Source organism: Melitaea cinxia, chromosome 5 (assembly GCF_905220565.1).
Source record: "Melitaea cinxia chromosome 5, ilMelCinx1.1, whole genome shotgun sequence".
In the NCBI taxonomy this organism is placed as follows: Eukaryota; Metazoa; Arthropoda; class Insecta; order Lepidoptera; family Nymphalidae; genus Melitaea; species Melitaea cinxia.
Genome location: NC_059398.1, coordinates 18,209,337 through 18,224,866, shown reverse-complemented (window position 1 = coordinate 18,224,866; position 15,530 = coordinate 18,209,337). Strand labels below are relative to the sequence as shown.

At 47.5% G+C, this 15,530-nt stretch overlaps 1 protein-coding gene across 1 annotated transcript in view; it reads right to left on the bottom strand.

Moving 5' to 3' along the window:
• The window catches only part of LOC123653912 (eIF-2-alpha kinase activator GCN1), a 32,642-nt gene extending 17,512 nt beyond the window's left edge, over positions 1-15,130 (bottom strand). Inside the window, exons 1-17 of the mRNA XM_045589889.1 lie at positions 15,077-15,130; positions 14,983-15,043; positions 14,806-14,908; positions 14,199-14,394; positions 11,362-11,542; positions 8,749-8,913; positions 8,265-8,517; positions 7,709-7,887; positions 7,328-7,525; positions 7,014-7,166; positions 6,411-6,570; positions 5,783-6,112; positions 5,339-5,532; positions 4,899-5,077; positions 4,532-4,661; positions 4,375-4,455; positions 3,773-3,996 (exon numbers count right to left, since the gene is read on the bottom strand). Of these exons, the coding sequence (XP_045445845.1) occupies positions 3,773-3,996; positions 4,375-4,455; positions 4,532-4,661; positions 4,899-5,077; positions 5,339-5,532; positions 5,783-6,112; positions 6,411-6,570; positions 7,014-7,166; positions 7,328-7,525; positions 7,709-7,887; positions 8,265-8,517; positions 8,749-8,913; positions 11,362-11,542; positions 14,199-14,394; positions 14,806-14,908; positions 14,983-14,997 (2,741 nt within the window). The 5' untranslated portion in view covers positions 14,998-15,043; positions 15,077-15,130. The remainder of the gene's footprint in view (positions 1-3,772; positions 3,997-4,374; positions 4,456-4,531; positions 4,662-4,898; positions 5,078-5,338; positions 5,533-5,782; positions 6,113-6,410; positions 6,571-7,013; positions 7,167-7,327; positions 7,526-7,708; positions 7,888-8,264; positions 8,518-8,748; positions 8,914-11,361; positions 11,543-14,198; positions 14,395-14,805; positions 14,909-14,982; positions 15,044-15,076) is intronic.
• Between the last annotated feature and the right edge of the window lie 400 nt (positions 15,131-15,530).

Genomic DNA, 15,530 nt, shown 5'->3' with positions numbered 1-15,530 from the left:
GTGCCTGGGCAGCAGCGCGGTGCGCAGGCGGTGGTAGGCGGGCGCCGGGCGCGGTAGGTGGTGGTGGTGGTACACACCTGAGCGTGACGCGCGCCACGTGGTCGGCCAGCCGCGGGTGCCTGGGCAGCAGCGCGGTGCGCAGGCGGTGGTAGGCGGGCGCCGGGCGCGGTAGGTGGTGGTGGTGGTACACACTTGAGCGTGACGCGCGCCACGTGGTCGGCCAGCCGCGGGTGCCTGGGCAGCAGCGCGGTGCGCAGGCGGTGGTAGGCGGGCGCCGGGAGCGGTAGGTGGTGGTGGTGGTGGTACACACCTGAGCGTGACGCGCGCCACGTGGTCGGCCAGCCGCGGGTGCCTGGGCAGCAGCGCGGTGCGCAGGCGGTGGTAGGCGGGCGCCGGGCGCGGTAGGTGGTGGTGGTGGTACACACCTGAGCGTGACGCGCGCCACGTGGTCGGCCAGCCGCGGGTGCCTGGGCAGCAGCGCGGTGCGCAGGCGGTGGTAGGCGGGCGCCGGGCGCGGTAGGTGGTGGTGGTGGTACACACCTGAGCGTGACGCGCGCCACGTGGTCGGCCAGCCGCGGGTGCCTGGGCAGCAGCGCGGTGCGCAGGCGGTGGTAGGCGGGCGCCGGGCGCGGTAGGTGGTGGTGGTGGTACACACCTGAGCGTGACGCGCGCCACGTGGTCGGCCAGCCGCGGGTGCCTGGGCAGCAGCGCGGTGCGCAGGCGGTGGTAGGCGGGCGCCGGGAGCGGTAGGTGGTGGTGGTGGTGGTACACACCTGAGCGTGACGCGCGCCACGTGGTCGGCCAGCCGCGGGTGCCTGGGCAGCAGCGCGGTGCGCAGGCGGTGGTAGGCGGGCGCCGGGCGCGGTAGGTGGTGGTGGTGGTACACACCTGAGCGTGACGCGCGCCACGTGGTCGGCCAGCCGCGGGTGCCTGGGCAGCAGCGCGGTGCGCAGGCGGTGGTAGGCGGGCGCCGGGCGCGGTAGGTGGTGGTGGTGGTACACACCTGAGCGTGACGCGCGCCACGTGGTCGGCCAGCCGCGGGTGCCTGGGCAGCAGCGCGGTGCGCAGGCGGTGGTAGGCGGGCGCCGGGCGCGGTAGGTGGTGGTGGTGGTACACACCTGAGCGTGACGCGCGCCACGTGGTCGGCCAGCCGCGGGTGCCTGGGCAGCAGCGCGGTGCGCAGGCGGTGGTAGGCGGGCGCCGGGCGCGGTAGGTGGTGGTGGTGGTACACACCTGAGCGTGACGCGCGCCACGTGGTCGGCCAGCCGCGGGTGCCTGGGCAGCAGCGCGGTGCGCAGGCGGTGGTAGGCGGGCGCCGGGCGCGGTAGGTGGTGGTGGTGGTACACACCTGAGCGTGACGCGCGCCACGTGGTCGGCCAGCCGCGGGTGCCTGGGCAGCAGCGCGGTGCGCAGGCGGTGGTAGGCGGGCGCCGGGCGCGGTAGGTGGTGGTGGTGGTACACACCTGAGCGTGACGCGCGCCACGTGGTCGGCCAGCCGCGGGTGCCTGGGCAGCAGCGCGGTGCGCAGGCGGTGGTAGGCGGGCGCCGGGCGCGGTAGGTGGTGGTGGTGGTACACACCTGAGCGTGACGCGCGCCACGTGGTCGGCCAGCCGCGGGTGCCTGGGCAGCAGCGCGGTGCGCAGGCGGTGGTAGGCGGGCGCCGGGAGCGGTAGGTGGTGGTGGTGGTGGTACACACCTGAGCGTGACGCGCGCCACGTGGTCGGCCAGCCGCGGGTGCCTGGGCAGCAGCGCGGTGCGCAGGCGGTGGTAGGCGGGCGCCGGGCGCGGTAGGTGGTGGTGGTGGTACACACCTGAGCGTGACGCGCGCCACGTGGTCGGCCAGCCGCGGGTGCCTGGGCAGCAGCGCGGTGCGCAGGCGGTGGTAGGCGGGCGCCGGGCGCGGTAGGTGGTGGTGGTGGTACACACCTGAGCGTGACGCGCGCCACGTGGTCGGCCAGCCGCGGGTGCCTGGGCAGCAGCGCGGTGCGCAGGCGGTGGTAGGCGGGCGCCGGGCGCGGTAGGTGGTGGTGGTGGTACACACCTGAGCGTGACGCGCGCCACGTGGTCGGCCAGCCGCGGGTGCCTGGGCAGCAGCGCGGTGCGCAGGCGGTGGTAGGCGGGCGCCGGGCGCGGTAGGTGGTGGTGGTGGTACACACCTGAGCGTGACGCGCGCCACGTGGTCGGCCAGCCGCGGGTGCCTGGGCAGCAGCGCGGTGCGCAGGCGGTGGTAGGCGGGCGCCGGGCGCGGTAGGTGGTGGTGGTGGTACACACCTGAGCGTGACGCGCGCCACGTGGTCGGCCAGCCGCGGGTGCCTGGGCAGCAGCGCGGTGCGCAGGCGGTGGTAGGCGGGCGCCGGGCGCGGTAGGTGGTGGTGGTGGTACACACCTGAGCGTGACGCGCGCCACGTGGTCGGCCAGCCGCGGGTGCCTGGGCAGCAGCGCGGTGCGCAGGCGGTGGTAGGCGGGCGCCGGGAGCGGTAGGTGGTGGTGGTGGTGGTACACACCTGAGCGTGACGCGCGCCACGTGGTCGGCCAGCCGCGGGTGCCTGGGCAGCAGCGCGGTGCGCAGGCGGTGGTAGGCGGGCGCCGGGCGCGGTAGGTGGTGGTGGTGGTACACACCTGAGCGTGACGCGCGCCACGTGGTCGGCCAGCCGCGGGTGCCTGGGCAGCAGCGCGGTGCGCAGGCGGTGGTAGGCGGGCGCCGGGCGCGGTAGGTGGTGGTGGTGGTACACACCTGAGCGTGACGCGCGCCACGTGGTCGGCCAGCCGCGGGTGCCTGGGCAGCAGCGCGGTGCGCAGGCGGTGGTAGGCGGGCGCCGGGAGCGGTAGGTGGTGGTGGTGGTGGTACACACCTGAGCGTGACGCGCGCCACGTGGTCGGCCAGCCGCGGGTGCCTGGGCAGCAGCGCGGTGCGCAGGCGGTGGTAGGCGGGCGCCGGGCGCGGTAGGTGGTGGTGGTGGTACACACCTGAGCGTGACGCGCGCCACGTGGTCGGCCAGCCGCGGGTGCCTGGGCAGCAGCGCGGTGCGCAGGCGGTGGTAGGCGGGCGCCGGGCGCGGTAGGTGGTGGTGGTGGTACACACCTGAGCGTGACGCGCGCCACGTGGTCGGCCAGCCGCGGGTGCCTGGGCAGCAGCGCGGTGCGCAGGCGGTGGTAGGCGGGCGCCGGGCGCGGTAGGTGGTGGTGGTGGTACACACCTGAGCGTGACGCGCGCCACGTGGTCGGCCAGCCGCGGGTGCCTGGGCAGCAGCGCGGTGCGCAGGCGGTGGTAGGCGGGCGCCGGGCGCGGTAGGTGGTGGTGGTGGTACACACCTGAGCGTGACGCGCGCCACGTGGTCGGCCAGCCGCGGGTGCCTGGGCAGCAGCGCGGTGCGCAGGCGGTGGTAGGCGGGCGCCGGGCGCGGTAGGTGGTGGTGGTGGTACACACCTGAGCGTGACGCGCGCCACGTGGTCGGCCAGCCGCGGGTGCCTGGGCAGCAGCGCGGTGCGCAGGCGGTGGTAGGCGGGCGCCGGGCGCGGTAGGTGGTGGTGGTGGTACACACCTGAGCGTGACGCGCGCCACGTGGTCGGCCAGCCGCGGGTGCCTGGGCAGCAGCGCGGTGCGCAGGCGGTGGTAGGCGGGCGCCGGGCGCGGTAGGTGGTGGTGGTGGTACACACCTGAGCGTGACGCGCGCCACGTGGTCGGCCAGCCGCGGGTGCCTGGGCAGCAGCGCGGTGCGCAGGCGGTGGTAGGCGGGCGCCGGGCGCGGTAGGTGGTGGTGGTGGTACACACCTGAGCGTGACGCGCGCCACGTGGTCGGCCAGCCGCGGGTGCCTGGGCAGCAGCGCGGTGCGCAGGCGGTGGTAGGCGGGCGCCAGGCGCGGCGCCGCCAGCGGGGAGCCCAGCGCGCCCAGCATGGCCCGCAGCACGCGCCGCGCCTGCACGCCCAGCGCCGCCGCAGACCCCGCGCCGACCGCCTCCACTAGCGCCACCGCCTTCTCCACGCAAGCGTTCAACTGCACGCGACGGCAAATCAAAACGTTAATCAAATAAAAACAACAGGAAGACTAGGCCAAATGGATTAGTGAACTGTCGAGTATCATGTAAACTATTATTTAAAATGTCTCCAATATAGATGTTCCATTAAAATCGAAGGTCACGAATTCAATATTGATTTTTGTCAATATCGGAGTAAGTAACTGGTTTTGATCTGTGTTAGTGTCCCGGTTACTGTCATAAACACCTGATAACAATCGTTATTCGTATGATTAGTAGGGATATCTACTAAGTCTAAGTAAAGCCGTGTGGAGAACTAAATTTTGACTCTCATATCTCTACTCCCTTATAACAACATCTACGTTTACAAGTTCCATCTGTTCAATTCAATTACTCACAGCAGTGAGTCGTTCTCGAATGGCATTCTCCTTAGCAAGTTGATTCTTTATGGCCTCCTTTTGCTTCGCTGTCAACTGAACCTGCAAGCAGATTGAGTGTTACAGGGTATAACAACATAAAGTCCAGCTGTAGAGGTACAGTGCGCTAGACACGGACCTCCTTGATCTTTCCCTCTTGGCGCCGCTTCTCTTCAAGCTCGCGGCGCAGCTGTAGCTCTTCCAGCTGTTCCTTGTAGCTGTACGCCTTGCTTTCACGCTTGAGGTTCATTTCTCTGCTGTCCTCGTTTCTGAATAATAAAATTTCATTATTTATTTTTGTATTACCTAGTTGTCTTAACCATAGACAATAAAAACAAAATATGTGTGGGTAGCACTGGAAATTAATTTACAAAGATATTGCTTTCAAATATCCAATATCAGATATAAAGATCCTAAAAGATGCTATAATGAAAATTGACCTAGAGGTACAATTAAGCTCGATTTAGGTACGCCGTAAGAAGATAACAGAGCGGTCAGTAACGTACCCCGGCACGACGCTCTTGTCGTAGAGCAGGCCAGGCGGCGTCAGGTACACGAAGTAGTCGTCCCGAGTAACGGCCAGCAGGTCGTTCCGTTGCAGCGTGTCCAGCACCACCCGTAGCGCCGCACCACCCAGTACTTCAGGACTACAGGACGATAGTGTTGCCAACACACCGCGCATTGTCTATGAACACCAAACATGAGCCGTGAATACTAGTTGAGATGCACCTCCCACCCTCTCCACCACAATGTTTGTCTCAAATGTTCAATGCAAGCATTTTTGGAACATCATAGTAACCCTTAAATTTGAACGTTTTGATTATAAACTAGGATTTGGTCACAATATCAGAATGTTAGAAAAAAGTGATTTAATTAGTCATCTGTAACTCAATTTTGGAATTGTCTGATTGAGTCAAAAATTTTGATCAGGACTACACAGCAGTACCTCTGTGGGAGTGAAGTTGGTGATGTAGACGCTCTTGAGGCGCGTGGAGTGAGTAGCGACGAGACGTGATGGGTCGAGACCCAAATAGGCCAACAGGCGTAGCCAGGCGCGGGGGGCGACACCTGTTACCAACGGCTGGTGGCAACTTGGCAGTGCCTCAAGCGCCAACTTTTCTAGCTCATCTTGTCTGTACTCTGCACGAATTGAAAATAATGATAAAGATAATAAATAATTTTTGATCTACATAATTATGTCTATGCAACTGGCAATCACAATATACTGTCAAATTCAACTAACTCTAAGAGTAAGCTCTTAGAGTCAGTCAATGAGCCTCTGAGAGAGAAGTTTTAAACAGGCCATCAGATGCTTCATGTAGTGACTCGACTTAACATGCAAATTACTTTTTGAAAACTTATGACACGAAGCATTCTAAAACATCCTAACCTTTATAAGAGCACAGCACGTGTACACAGTCCAGTATCATCTTTCCTGTTACATCGGGCTTCTCTTCCGGCGGCGTCTTCTCCTTAACGGCAAATATTTTTCCTTCGTCTAGTACTTCATTCAATTTCGAAACTAAATTCTTTGCCAAGGAAGCTTTATCTGGATTGGCGAGCAGCGCTTTAGCCTCTTGTAAAGCGACCGAGCGAACCGTCTTCGTCGGGGACAAAAGGACCATTATGAAAGCCCTCATCACCGGCGAAGTTTCATCACTGGCAACACTGTCGTACTTTTCCAATACAGTTCTGCATAGTAACACCACCTGTATTAGGACTATAAAGGGGTAAATGTTATAGAGCTACCTTAGAGCAAACGAATAACGGAAATCATAAAAATAAAATATCGAAATCTCGTTATGAACACCAATAAAAATAAAAAATTAAAATTAAAAAAAAAGTTTGTAACAAAGCGTAGCACATTGATTTAAATAAAAAGTTACTTACTGGACGACAGAGTTAAAATAATCGCTGTCGGCTCGCTACTTACTCGAAGCGAGGCGATACTAGCATTAAGATTCATGTAATGATATAAATGAATTTATCTGAGCAAGGGCGGTAGGGTTGGGCGGTACCATCGTCAGTGGCGGCGGCGAGGATGCGCTCGTGGAGCAGCACGTGCTTCTGTGGATGCGTGAGCGCCGCCCACACTGCGCCCTGCGCCGGCAGCTCGCCGTCCACGTCCAGCTGCGCCAGCGCCGCCATCGCGCTGATGCCCTCGCTCACCACCAGGTTCTGCGACCAAATTATATTTTGTACTTTTATTGTTACAAAAAAACAAACCTAATGTGGGGTTAATAGCGTACTCTGTAGTAGTTTCAGCACGGTAATATCCCACTGCTGGGGATAAGCCTCTTTCTCTATGTAGGAGAAGGATCAGAACTTAATCCACCACGCTGCTCCAATGCGGGTTGGCGGATATATTCCTACTATGAGTACCGATCACAATCAGGTGTATATGATAACAATGGGGACCGACAGCTTAACGTGCTTTCCGAGACACAGTGGGGAGACTCAGGACCAACAAGCAGACCGGAAATAAATAGTTGTATAAACACAAATATCCACTCCGAGCGGGAATCTGAACCGCGCCCGACGGTGACACGGCACACAGAGACAGAGTTTGGAGCAATTGACTAAGCGATAAGTATTGAACGTAGTGTTGGCTCGCCGCCTACCTGCAGCGGCTGCTGCGCGGCGCGCTCGACGGCGGCCAGCAGCGCGGGCCGCAGCACGTCCGCGTGCACCGGCCCGCGCCGCAGCACCCGCGACACTAGCGACGTGTAGGCGATGCGCACCACCTGCGTCGTACTCTTCGCCGACAACCCCTTCTGCACACGCCAGAATACTCTACGTTAGTATATTGATGTGCTAAATTATGTTCAATGCCAAAGTTTGCCTTGCCTTGGATTAAGAATCCGAGTTTATGACGTGCAGAAGTATAGTTTTATACTATTTATTTTAAGGTAGTATTGACGTGAACGTGGAATACCATGTATATCTGCAAGATCTTCTCGGGCAGCAGGGTGTTGAGGCTGATGGTCCAGAGGTAGAGGACGTCGAGCGCGACGCAGAGTGTGCGCTCGTGCGACTCGCTGTCGAGCACGCGCGCGATCTGCACGGCGACGTCGTCGAACAGCTTGCGGCGCTCCTCGGGGATCACGGCCAACTGGTGCAGTGTGCCCACACCCTACAAACGACACGTATGTACGGTATTAGACTACGTTTTTTTTAATAAAGTTGTTCGCCTACTAATCAAAATGTATTTTTATTTAACAAAATGGTCCTTCGAGCCGGATAACCTTTAGCAATCAAAATTACTTCTTTATATAAGTTTTCAAAAAATATACGTATAAATATTTCGTATCCTCACATTAAGTACGGCGATCTTGTCCTCGCTGGAGCTGAGCTTGCCGTTGGCCCCGTTGTAGTGCGCGAAGGCGTGCGCCAGCAGCGCTTTAGCGGCGGCCGGCGCGGCGATGCAGCCGGCGAGTGCTCGCAGTGCGCCCTCCGCACCGCTGCGCACCCACGCGTCACGCGAATGCAGGTTCACTGTGGATAAAAGCTTGTTACTACACTATGCATTTATTGAAGTAAAACTTCTTTACGCACGCTTGACTTGAGGAGTAAGCTGGTGAATACGCGACGAGAGCGTTACGAAAAGTGTTATCGGGCGAAGCGAACGGAAGTTGAGAGGGAGATATAAATTAGATGGAGCTAAAGAAGTTTTACATCAGTCGTGCGGTCTAAAGGACACTCGTTTTTTAAAAAATAACTAGCTTCATTTCATTTGCACAGGTGTTGACTAACTTTTCAAATATCGCTGGAAGAAAATTTAACTTTAAAGTGTTTTTACGATCTAGTAAACTACTACTCGTCACTTCAGTAGTGAAAACAATAATTGACTGTGAAAATAATGATGTACTTACCAATCAAACTCTTGCCGATGTCAACGGCTACCCCATCAACAAAAACATCTAGATTAGCAATCACCACCCCCACAGCTTCCACTATGGTTTCTGGGCTCCTGAGCATGGCCTTTTGCAAAGCAGGTAGCAGTACTTCCTGGACGTCTAGAGCTTGCATTAAATGCAGCAAGTCATAGGAACCTTGGATGAAATTGGCGTTGGGCCGAGCCTTAACGCTTATGAGGCTTTTAATAAAACTATCCAGCATCTTTGCCTAAAATTTTTTTTAATATTATTGTTTTAAAGTGTACAGATTTCAGATTCTACTTTTTAAAAGTCTATTAAGCTACTTATCGTTATGATAATGTATTAAGCAAACAATTTATGTTTGGTATTAACTTAAATGTGTCAGCTGATAGTCTGAAGAGATTCTAAACAAAAAAGGATGTGTTAATTTTTTTTATAATAATATTTATAATAATATATTTTTTTTATAATAATTTACCTTGTGACTAGAGATAAGTGTCTTATCATTGATCTCCTTAGCGTGACGACAAAATGCTGAAAATGTGACACACAAATATGGGCCGGAGTCGGGTGCTTGTGACAGCAGAACATTTAACCATTTTTGACTTTTTTCATTTCCCATCGCCTTCCAGATATTGTGCAACTGTAAAAAACATTTTCAATAAAATTGAGTTCGAATTCAAACAAAAAAACCAACTTCAATTTATACCACTTTAGCAATTAAACAATAACTGGTGGTCGCCCAATGGTCGAAATTCGACCACAATTAATTTAAATTATAAGTTTGAACATTATCAAGGTTCTGTTGTCAAAGACTATACTTCTATAATAAAAAACAAAAGAGTAAATATGCGTGTGTGTCAAATAAATGTTTTTTTTTTTTTAATATATAGACTAGCGCTTGACTGCAATCTCACCTGATGGTAAGTGAAGATGCAACCTGAGATGGTGCGCGCTTGCCTAGAAGATCGGTATCTACCTATTCACCCTTGATTTGAAGATACCTTTTTTTTTGTTATCGCAGGGGAACCCATTTACGGGTGATATCCAGGATGCCCGGGTAGGCATTGCTAAACCATATGTCGGCTTCAGCACTTGGGGGTGCATTACCGACCAAAACCCCGGCGGGAGCCTTCAGCCGGTTTAATTAGAGAGTCCTGGATCTTGATTTGAAGATACCTAAGTTATTGTTAGTTGGAAAAACGGAAGCCGGAAGGGCATTCCGAATTGGTAATGGTAGTATGTGTAATATTTTTTTATTGATTCTATATTTTTTATGCATAATTTTAAAAAATATTAGCATTCTGCACTCATGTCTATATAAACTATAAGTGTGCGAAATTTCATACTCCTCCGTCCGCGCGATTTTCGTAAAAAGGGGTACAAAGTTTTTGCTTCACGTATATAGATTAGGCTATTAATAATTAAATCTCTTGTAGCACCAAATTACTTCTGTTTAGCCTTGTCAAAGTTGTCGATCATGCGCGGTAGAGTCTTTCTAGATCGTTCCTTTATAATTACAAAATAAATATCAGTATAAAAAACACTGAAAGAGCTAATGTCAAAGCCGCCGTATACTACGGGTATCGTGCGGATATGCTTGTTTAATAAATGTATATATTAGAATATTTTATAAATTAAATACTAATAGTTAACATATGGATATGTAATACAAATAAATATAATATACATAAGTAAATAATAAACGCTAGGTAGCCACCTATTAATAAAATGAGAACATCAACATAGTCAAAGTCAAGTAATTTATACGCATTATTGATATATCGCTTTTTTGTGTTACAGGTAACAGCCGACTGTTATAACTATATTTTTTTTTATAAATATACATAGAAATAATATATATATATATATATATATACAAATATTACACCCTGACTCAGGCGGGAATCGAACCCGCAACCCGCGGCACAGAACTGCGCGAACGGGCTAGTCATTATTATTTGAGTTATAGTCATATAACCTAAAACTAAGGTAGGGGTCGTCAGGAAATATCCTGTCCGGCTGGGGTAGTAAACTCAACCTTACAGAGGATCAAAGCTAAATAATACTGCTTTAGGTAGGGTTGAGTTCCTGTGGTAAGGTGACCACTGATCCTGGAGGGGAATGGGTGTAGGGTCGGCAACGTGTTTGCGATGCTTCTGGTGTTTCAGGCATCTACAAGTCATTATATCTGCTTACCACCATGTAAGCCATATGCTTGTTTGCCAACCTAGTTGTATAAACAAATACTACTAGCCATAGTTGATTTGAATCAAATTTAAACGGAAACACATAACAAGCACCAGCTTTTGGTTAAAAAACGAATCATCATCAAAATCAGTCCACCCACGAAAAAGTTATGAGGTAAAACTCATTAAAAAAAAAAAAAAACAATCAAATTGAAAACCTCGTCCTTTTTCGAAGTTGGTTGAAGAAAGCTCTTTTACATAACAATTTTAAACTATTTCAGTTAATAGAGGTTAAGGCCTCATCAATGGACATGTCATATTTTTCAGATGGAGAAAAAAAGACATATAGACACAAAAGGAAACTAAAGAACACATCTAAAATCTGTCACTCTACCACAAAGTACTAGAACGTAGTAGTAGCTTTTTTTTTTTTTTAAAAATTAAAAACTAATATTTTAAAAACTATAGTCTAAATTGTTAATTCACGATTTAAAAAAAAGAAGAGTTACAAAAAGAAGCTAACATGTTCGCATTGTCTTCTTAATCAACATTGCTTATTTGTAGAAAATCACATCTTTAAAGTGTGCAATTATCCCTAATCCCTAATTTTATATATAAGATAATATTGTAAATGTGGATGTAAGTTTGTTGTTATGCTTTTACGCGAAAACTACTTAGTCAATCATCATGAAACTTTGTATACATATTTTTGGAGATATTAGAAGTGTTATAGGATACTTTTTATTAAAAAAAATTCAATGCAAGCGAAGCCGCGGGTAAAAGCTAGTTAAATAAAAATAATCATGTCCATTAACATACATACCAATTTAAAAAAAATAATTATATCAAAACAGATGATTGCAGATAGACAAAAGACTGAATTAAAGTTAATTATCACTTACCATAGAATATCCTTTTTCATTCTTTTTCTTGTCACCAAAGGCAGTGACCGCGGTCAACAGGTAGGCCTGTGTGAGCACAAGCGTCTTATAGTCCAGGGCATCTTCAGGTGCCTTGAGGGAGCCCTCCACTAAAATTGTTGTCCAACGTAGTGCATATAGGCCAGTTTGACTGGTGCTTTTGCTAAAACGGAAACATAGTTCATATTAAACAAAAATTTCATTGACAATCTGATTCCTTTTAAATTTTAATAATGAATGAGATCTTGGAAGGATTTTAAAAAAAGTAGATATAAAATAGCAAAACCTTTATTAATAATAATAATAAACTTTTTACACTCAACGGATCCCCCAGTAGGATTTTCTCCTGTGTCGGGGGTCCGGAAACACACAATACACAAACACAACGCCCAGACCACGACTAACATCTATATAGTCGATAAATATGTCTGTTGTGAGCGGGAATCGAACCCGCGACCGCCTGCGCAACAGCCAGTGCTATTACCGCTGCGCTAACGCGTCGTCAACTTAATATATTTAATAAATATTTATCTCAAAAAAAAAATAAGTCCGTCTTTTATGACTTCCTCATAATGTCCATAACATTGATTGTTTGAGGTCATCTATAACACAAAATATAGTTTGTAATGTCCGAAACCGATTTACGCCAACGGTCGCAGTTTCGGCCGAAATTGAAACTTCCTTACAAGGATCGTGTTTTGAGCGTATAATTTGTGTTTGCTGGCAAACGAAAAAAAACTCGACTTCAATCACATCGACAAGTAATACAACGTAGGTACGAAAAAATAGTCAAGTAAATACGCATTATCAAAGATTACTCCAAAAGTTGTAAATCAGATCTCGATGAAATTTAAATGTGTCCACATGATAAACATCGGCTTTCGATTAAATTAAAAATCATCAAAATCGGTACACCCAGTAAAAGGTTATGCGAATTTTCGAGGGTTTCCCTCGATTTCCCTGGGATCCCATCATCAGATACTGGTTTCCTTATCATGGTACCATACTTCGGATATTTTCTCTCCAACAAAAAAAGAATCATCAAAAACGGTTCATAAACGACGAAGTTATCTCCGATTATACGGTACGGTCGGTTTAACCTCCTCCTTTTTTTAAGTCGGTTAAAAATAAAGGAAAACGTTATTAAAATCAGTCTGTCTTTATTTTTTTTTAATCTTTAAATTACAAAGTTACATTTTATTTATATTTTTGCTTATTGATGAATCAAAGCAACCCCTCATTTTAGAAAAAAAAATTTAATTGCGCCTTAAAATTAGGATAGGTGAGGTGTATTATTTCAGTAGGTAGATTCTTTTTTGAAATATTTTTTTTTTAAATAATAAACGATATTACTTATTTAAGTTGTTACCTTATTTATATCAGAATAGGTACAACTACTAACAAACAACAACCAACAAATAATTGTGTTTGCGCGCAAACGAAAAAAAAAACCGACTTCAATTACATCGACAAGTAATACAACGCAGATCGACGAAAAAATAGTCAAGCAAGTACGCGTTATCAAAGATTACTCAAAAAGTAGTTATCAGATATCGATAAAATTTATATGTGACCACATGATAAACATCAGCTTTCGATTAAATTAAAAATTATCAAAATCGGTACACCCAGTAAAAGTTATTGCGGATTTTCGAGAGTTTCCATCATCAGATCCTGGTTTCCTTATGATGGTATCACACTTGGAATATCTCTTTTCCAACAAAAAAAAAAACATTAGAATAGGTTCATAAACGACGAAATTATATCCGAACAAAAAAAATGTAAGAAATAATAGTTCATCAATTTCATCAATTCATCAATCATTTTCGCCTCGCAGATTTCTCTTTCTGTCTGAATAAATTTGACCAGCAGCAATAAATAATTGTTCACTGGAAACACTCGCTCACAGCGCGAAAAATGGCAAATACAGTTTCGGTTTTGATCTTAATTTTGACAGGTTTGCCGCCGATACCGTAACCCGTTTTTTCGCCGAAACTCGACCGGAAACCAAAACCGTACTTTCAGTCGGACACTAATAGTTCGTGTAATTTAAATTTATAAAACAATGGTATAATGTTTTATGTGTTCATTGTCAAATAACCAGCATACCTCGAGTCTATTAAAACAATTTGAAAATCATAATTGTTCGCAATAGCACAATGGAAAAAGCGCTAACAACTGAACTTTTTAAATATCATTTCAACGTTAAAAACAAAAAACTGGTTGTCTGTAAATATGGTTAACGGAAGCTAGTTTAACATGACAACGTCATAACAAAACATCTCCTCGGATGTATAGGCCAATCGAGCGATAGTATATGGAATGACTATCACTGAGCATAACGCAATGAGTCATCCTTTTACGTGCATGCCACCGACGTTCATCGGTTTATTAGATGTTGTCACGTCAAAAGCAAAGATACAAAAACTCTAAACATTTATCCATTCATTTGCATCATCATACTAATTGATATTATTATGTTGATATTTAGAGGTATCTAAAACTATTAATAAATACATACACATACTGTCTTACGTTTTGTTTCAAGAAAAGTATTTACTGTAAGCAAGATTGTATTAAATAAGAATGACCAACAAATACAAATATACTTTATTGTACAATAAGAGGAAATTTTTTACATTAAAAAAGGAAAACATAAACGTGTAAAAAAGGCAGTCTTATTGCATATTATATATATAAATATATTACATAGATTACTAAGTAGGGTAAACAATAAAAATAAACAATTCACATACTTAAAATATTGATTTACTCAAACAAGATGTTTAAAATTAAAAAAAAAATGTCATAAGACTTACGATGGTGCTAAACATTTCAAATTTTCAGATACTTCCAGCAAAGCTGGCAAGAGATTCTTTAGAGTCCATTCTCTGTGTTCAGTTCCAAGATACACCAGCAGATTTTTAACATAGTGCTGGGAAGTGGAGTCCCTGTAGCGGTTTAGGGTGAGCAATAACACCCGACAGACATAGCGTACAGCTGGCTCTGTTATACCTGTATATAGTATATTACACACTAATAAGTAATAAAATGAGACAGTGTACCCTATTAATAATTATTTCGGTGACAATTATCTTATATTATATTCTTTTGATATTTAATTTTAATGAAATAACCTGAAAACAACACATCATAGCAACAGATGAAAGCTTACTAAAGTATTGATGTATTTATATTGACTGAAGTGAACTGTGAGAGCACCCTTCTGTCATGTGCGTATGAAATTATTTTGATTAATGCACCGGAGATTGGTGCTATGTTCAGGTGCGTAGTTCAAACTTAGGAATAATGGATCAATACAGCTAGCCCGAAAGCCCTAGATAACCTAACTATACTATATTACAGTATACGATACGCCCTTTAAGTTTTATACGACTAGAACATATGAAAAATTAATAAACTTACCCGGAGTTGATAAAACATTTTCTATTTCTTTAAGAACATCACGTCTTTCTTTTAAACTTGCGGTTTGTATTTTAAACGGAATATCCTTTAACTTCTTCAAAACCTAAAAATAATATAATATGATTAATACGACCTATAGTTTATCTACAAAAAGTAATGCGTGAGTTTCGTATTTACCTCAGAATCTGCCATTATTCCAAAAACATTAAGAATTTCAGATAAATCGGCCTGCAAGAGCCACAGAACATATATACCCTAAACGGGCAAGAGCACACGTCTTACTAGATTTCAGACATTACAGTTAAAAAGGACTATGACTGCTGACAGTTGTTACTTTTTTTTGGTTGCCATTATGCGAAAGTCGTTATTGCATTGCACCTTTATCAATATATCTTCTATATTGAAACAAAAGTGAATTTAGATGAAGTTGGATGTGTTGGTAACTTAAGAAAGTCTCGAGAGATTCTTTTGAGAAAACTAGAGAAAAGCTAGACCAATTCTGGTCAATTTTGTTATAGGCTTACTATTGTAGAAGGTTTAAATAGAAATATTTATGAAATCCGTGCATAAAATTGAAAACATATATAAACATACATATACATCCATACATACCTATATATATAGTGCAAGAAAAATATGGAACTAAATTAGTAACGATATTATAGGAAGGAGTTATAAATGTACAAGTAGTTTTTGTAACGGGTTGTCAACTCAATTTTAATCAA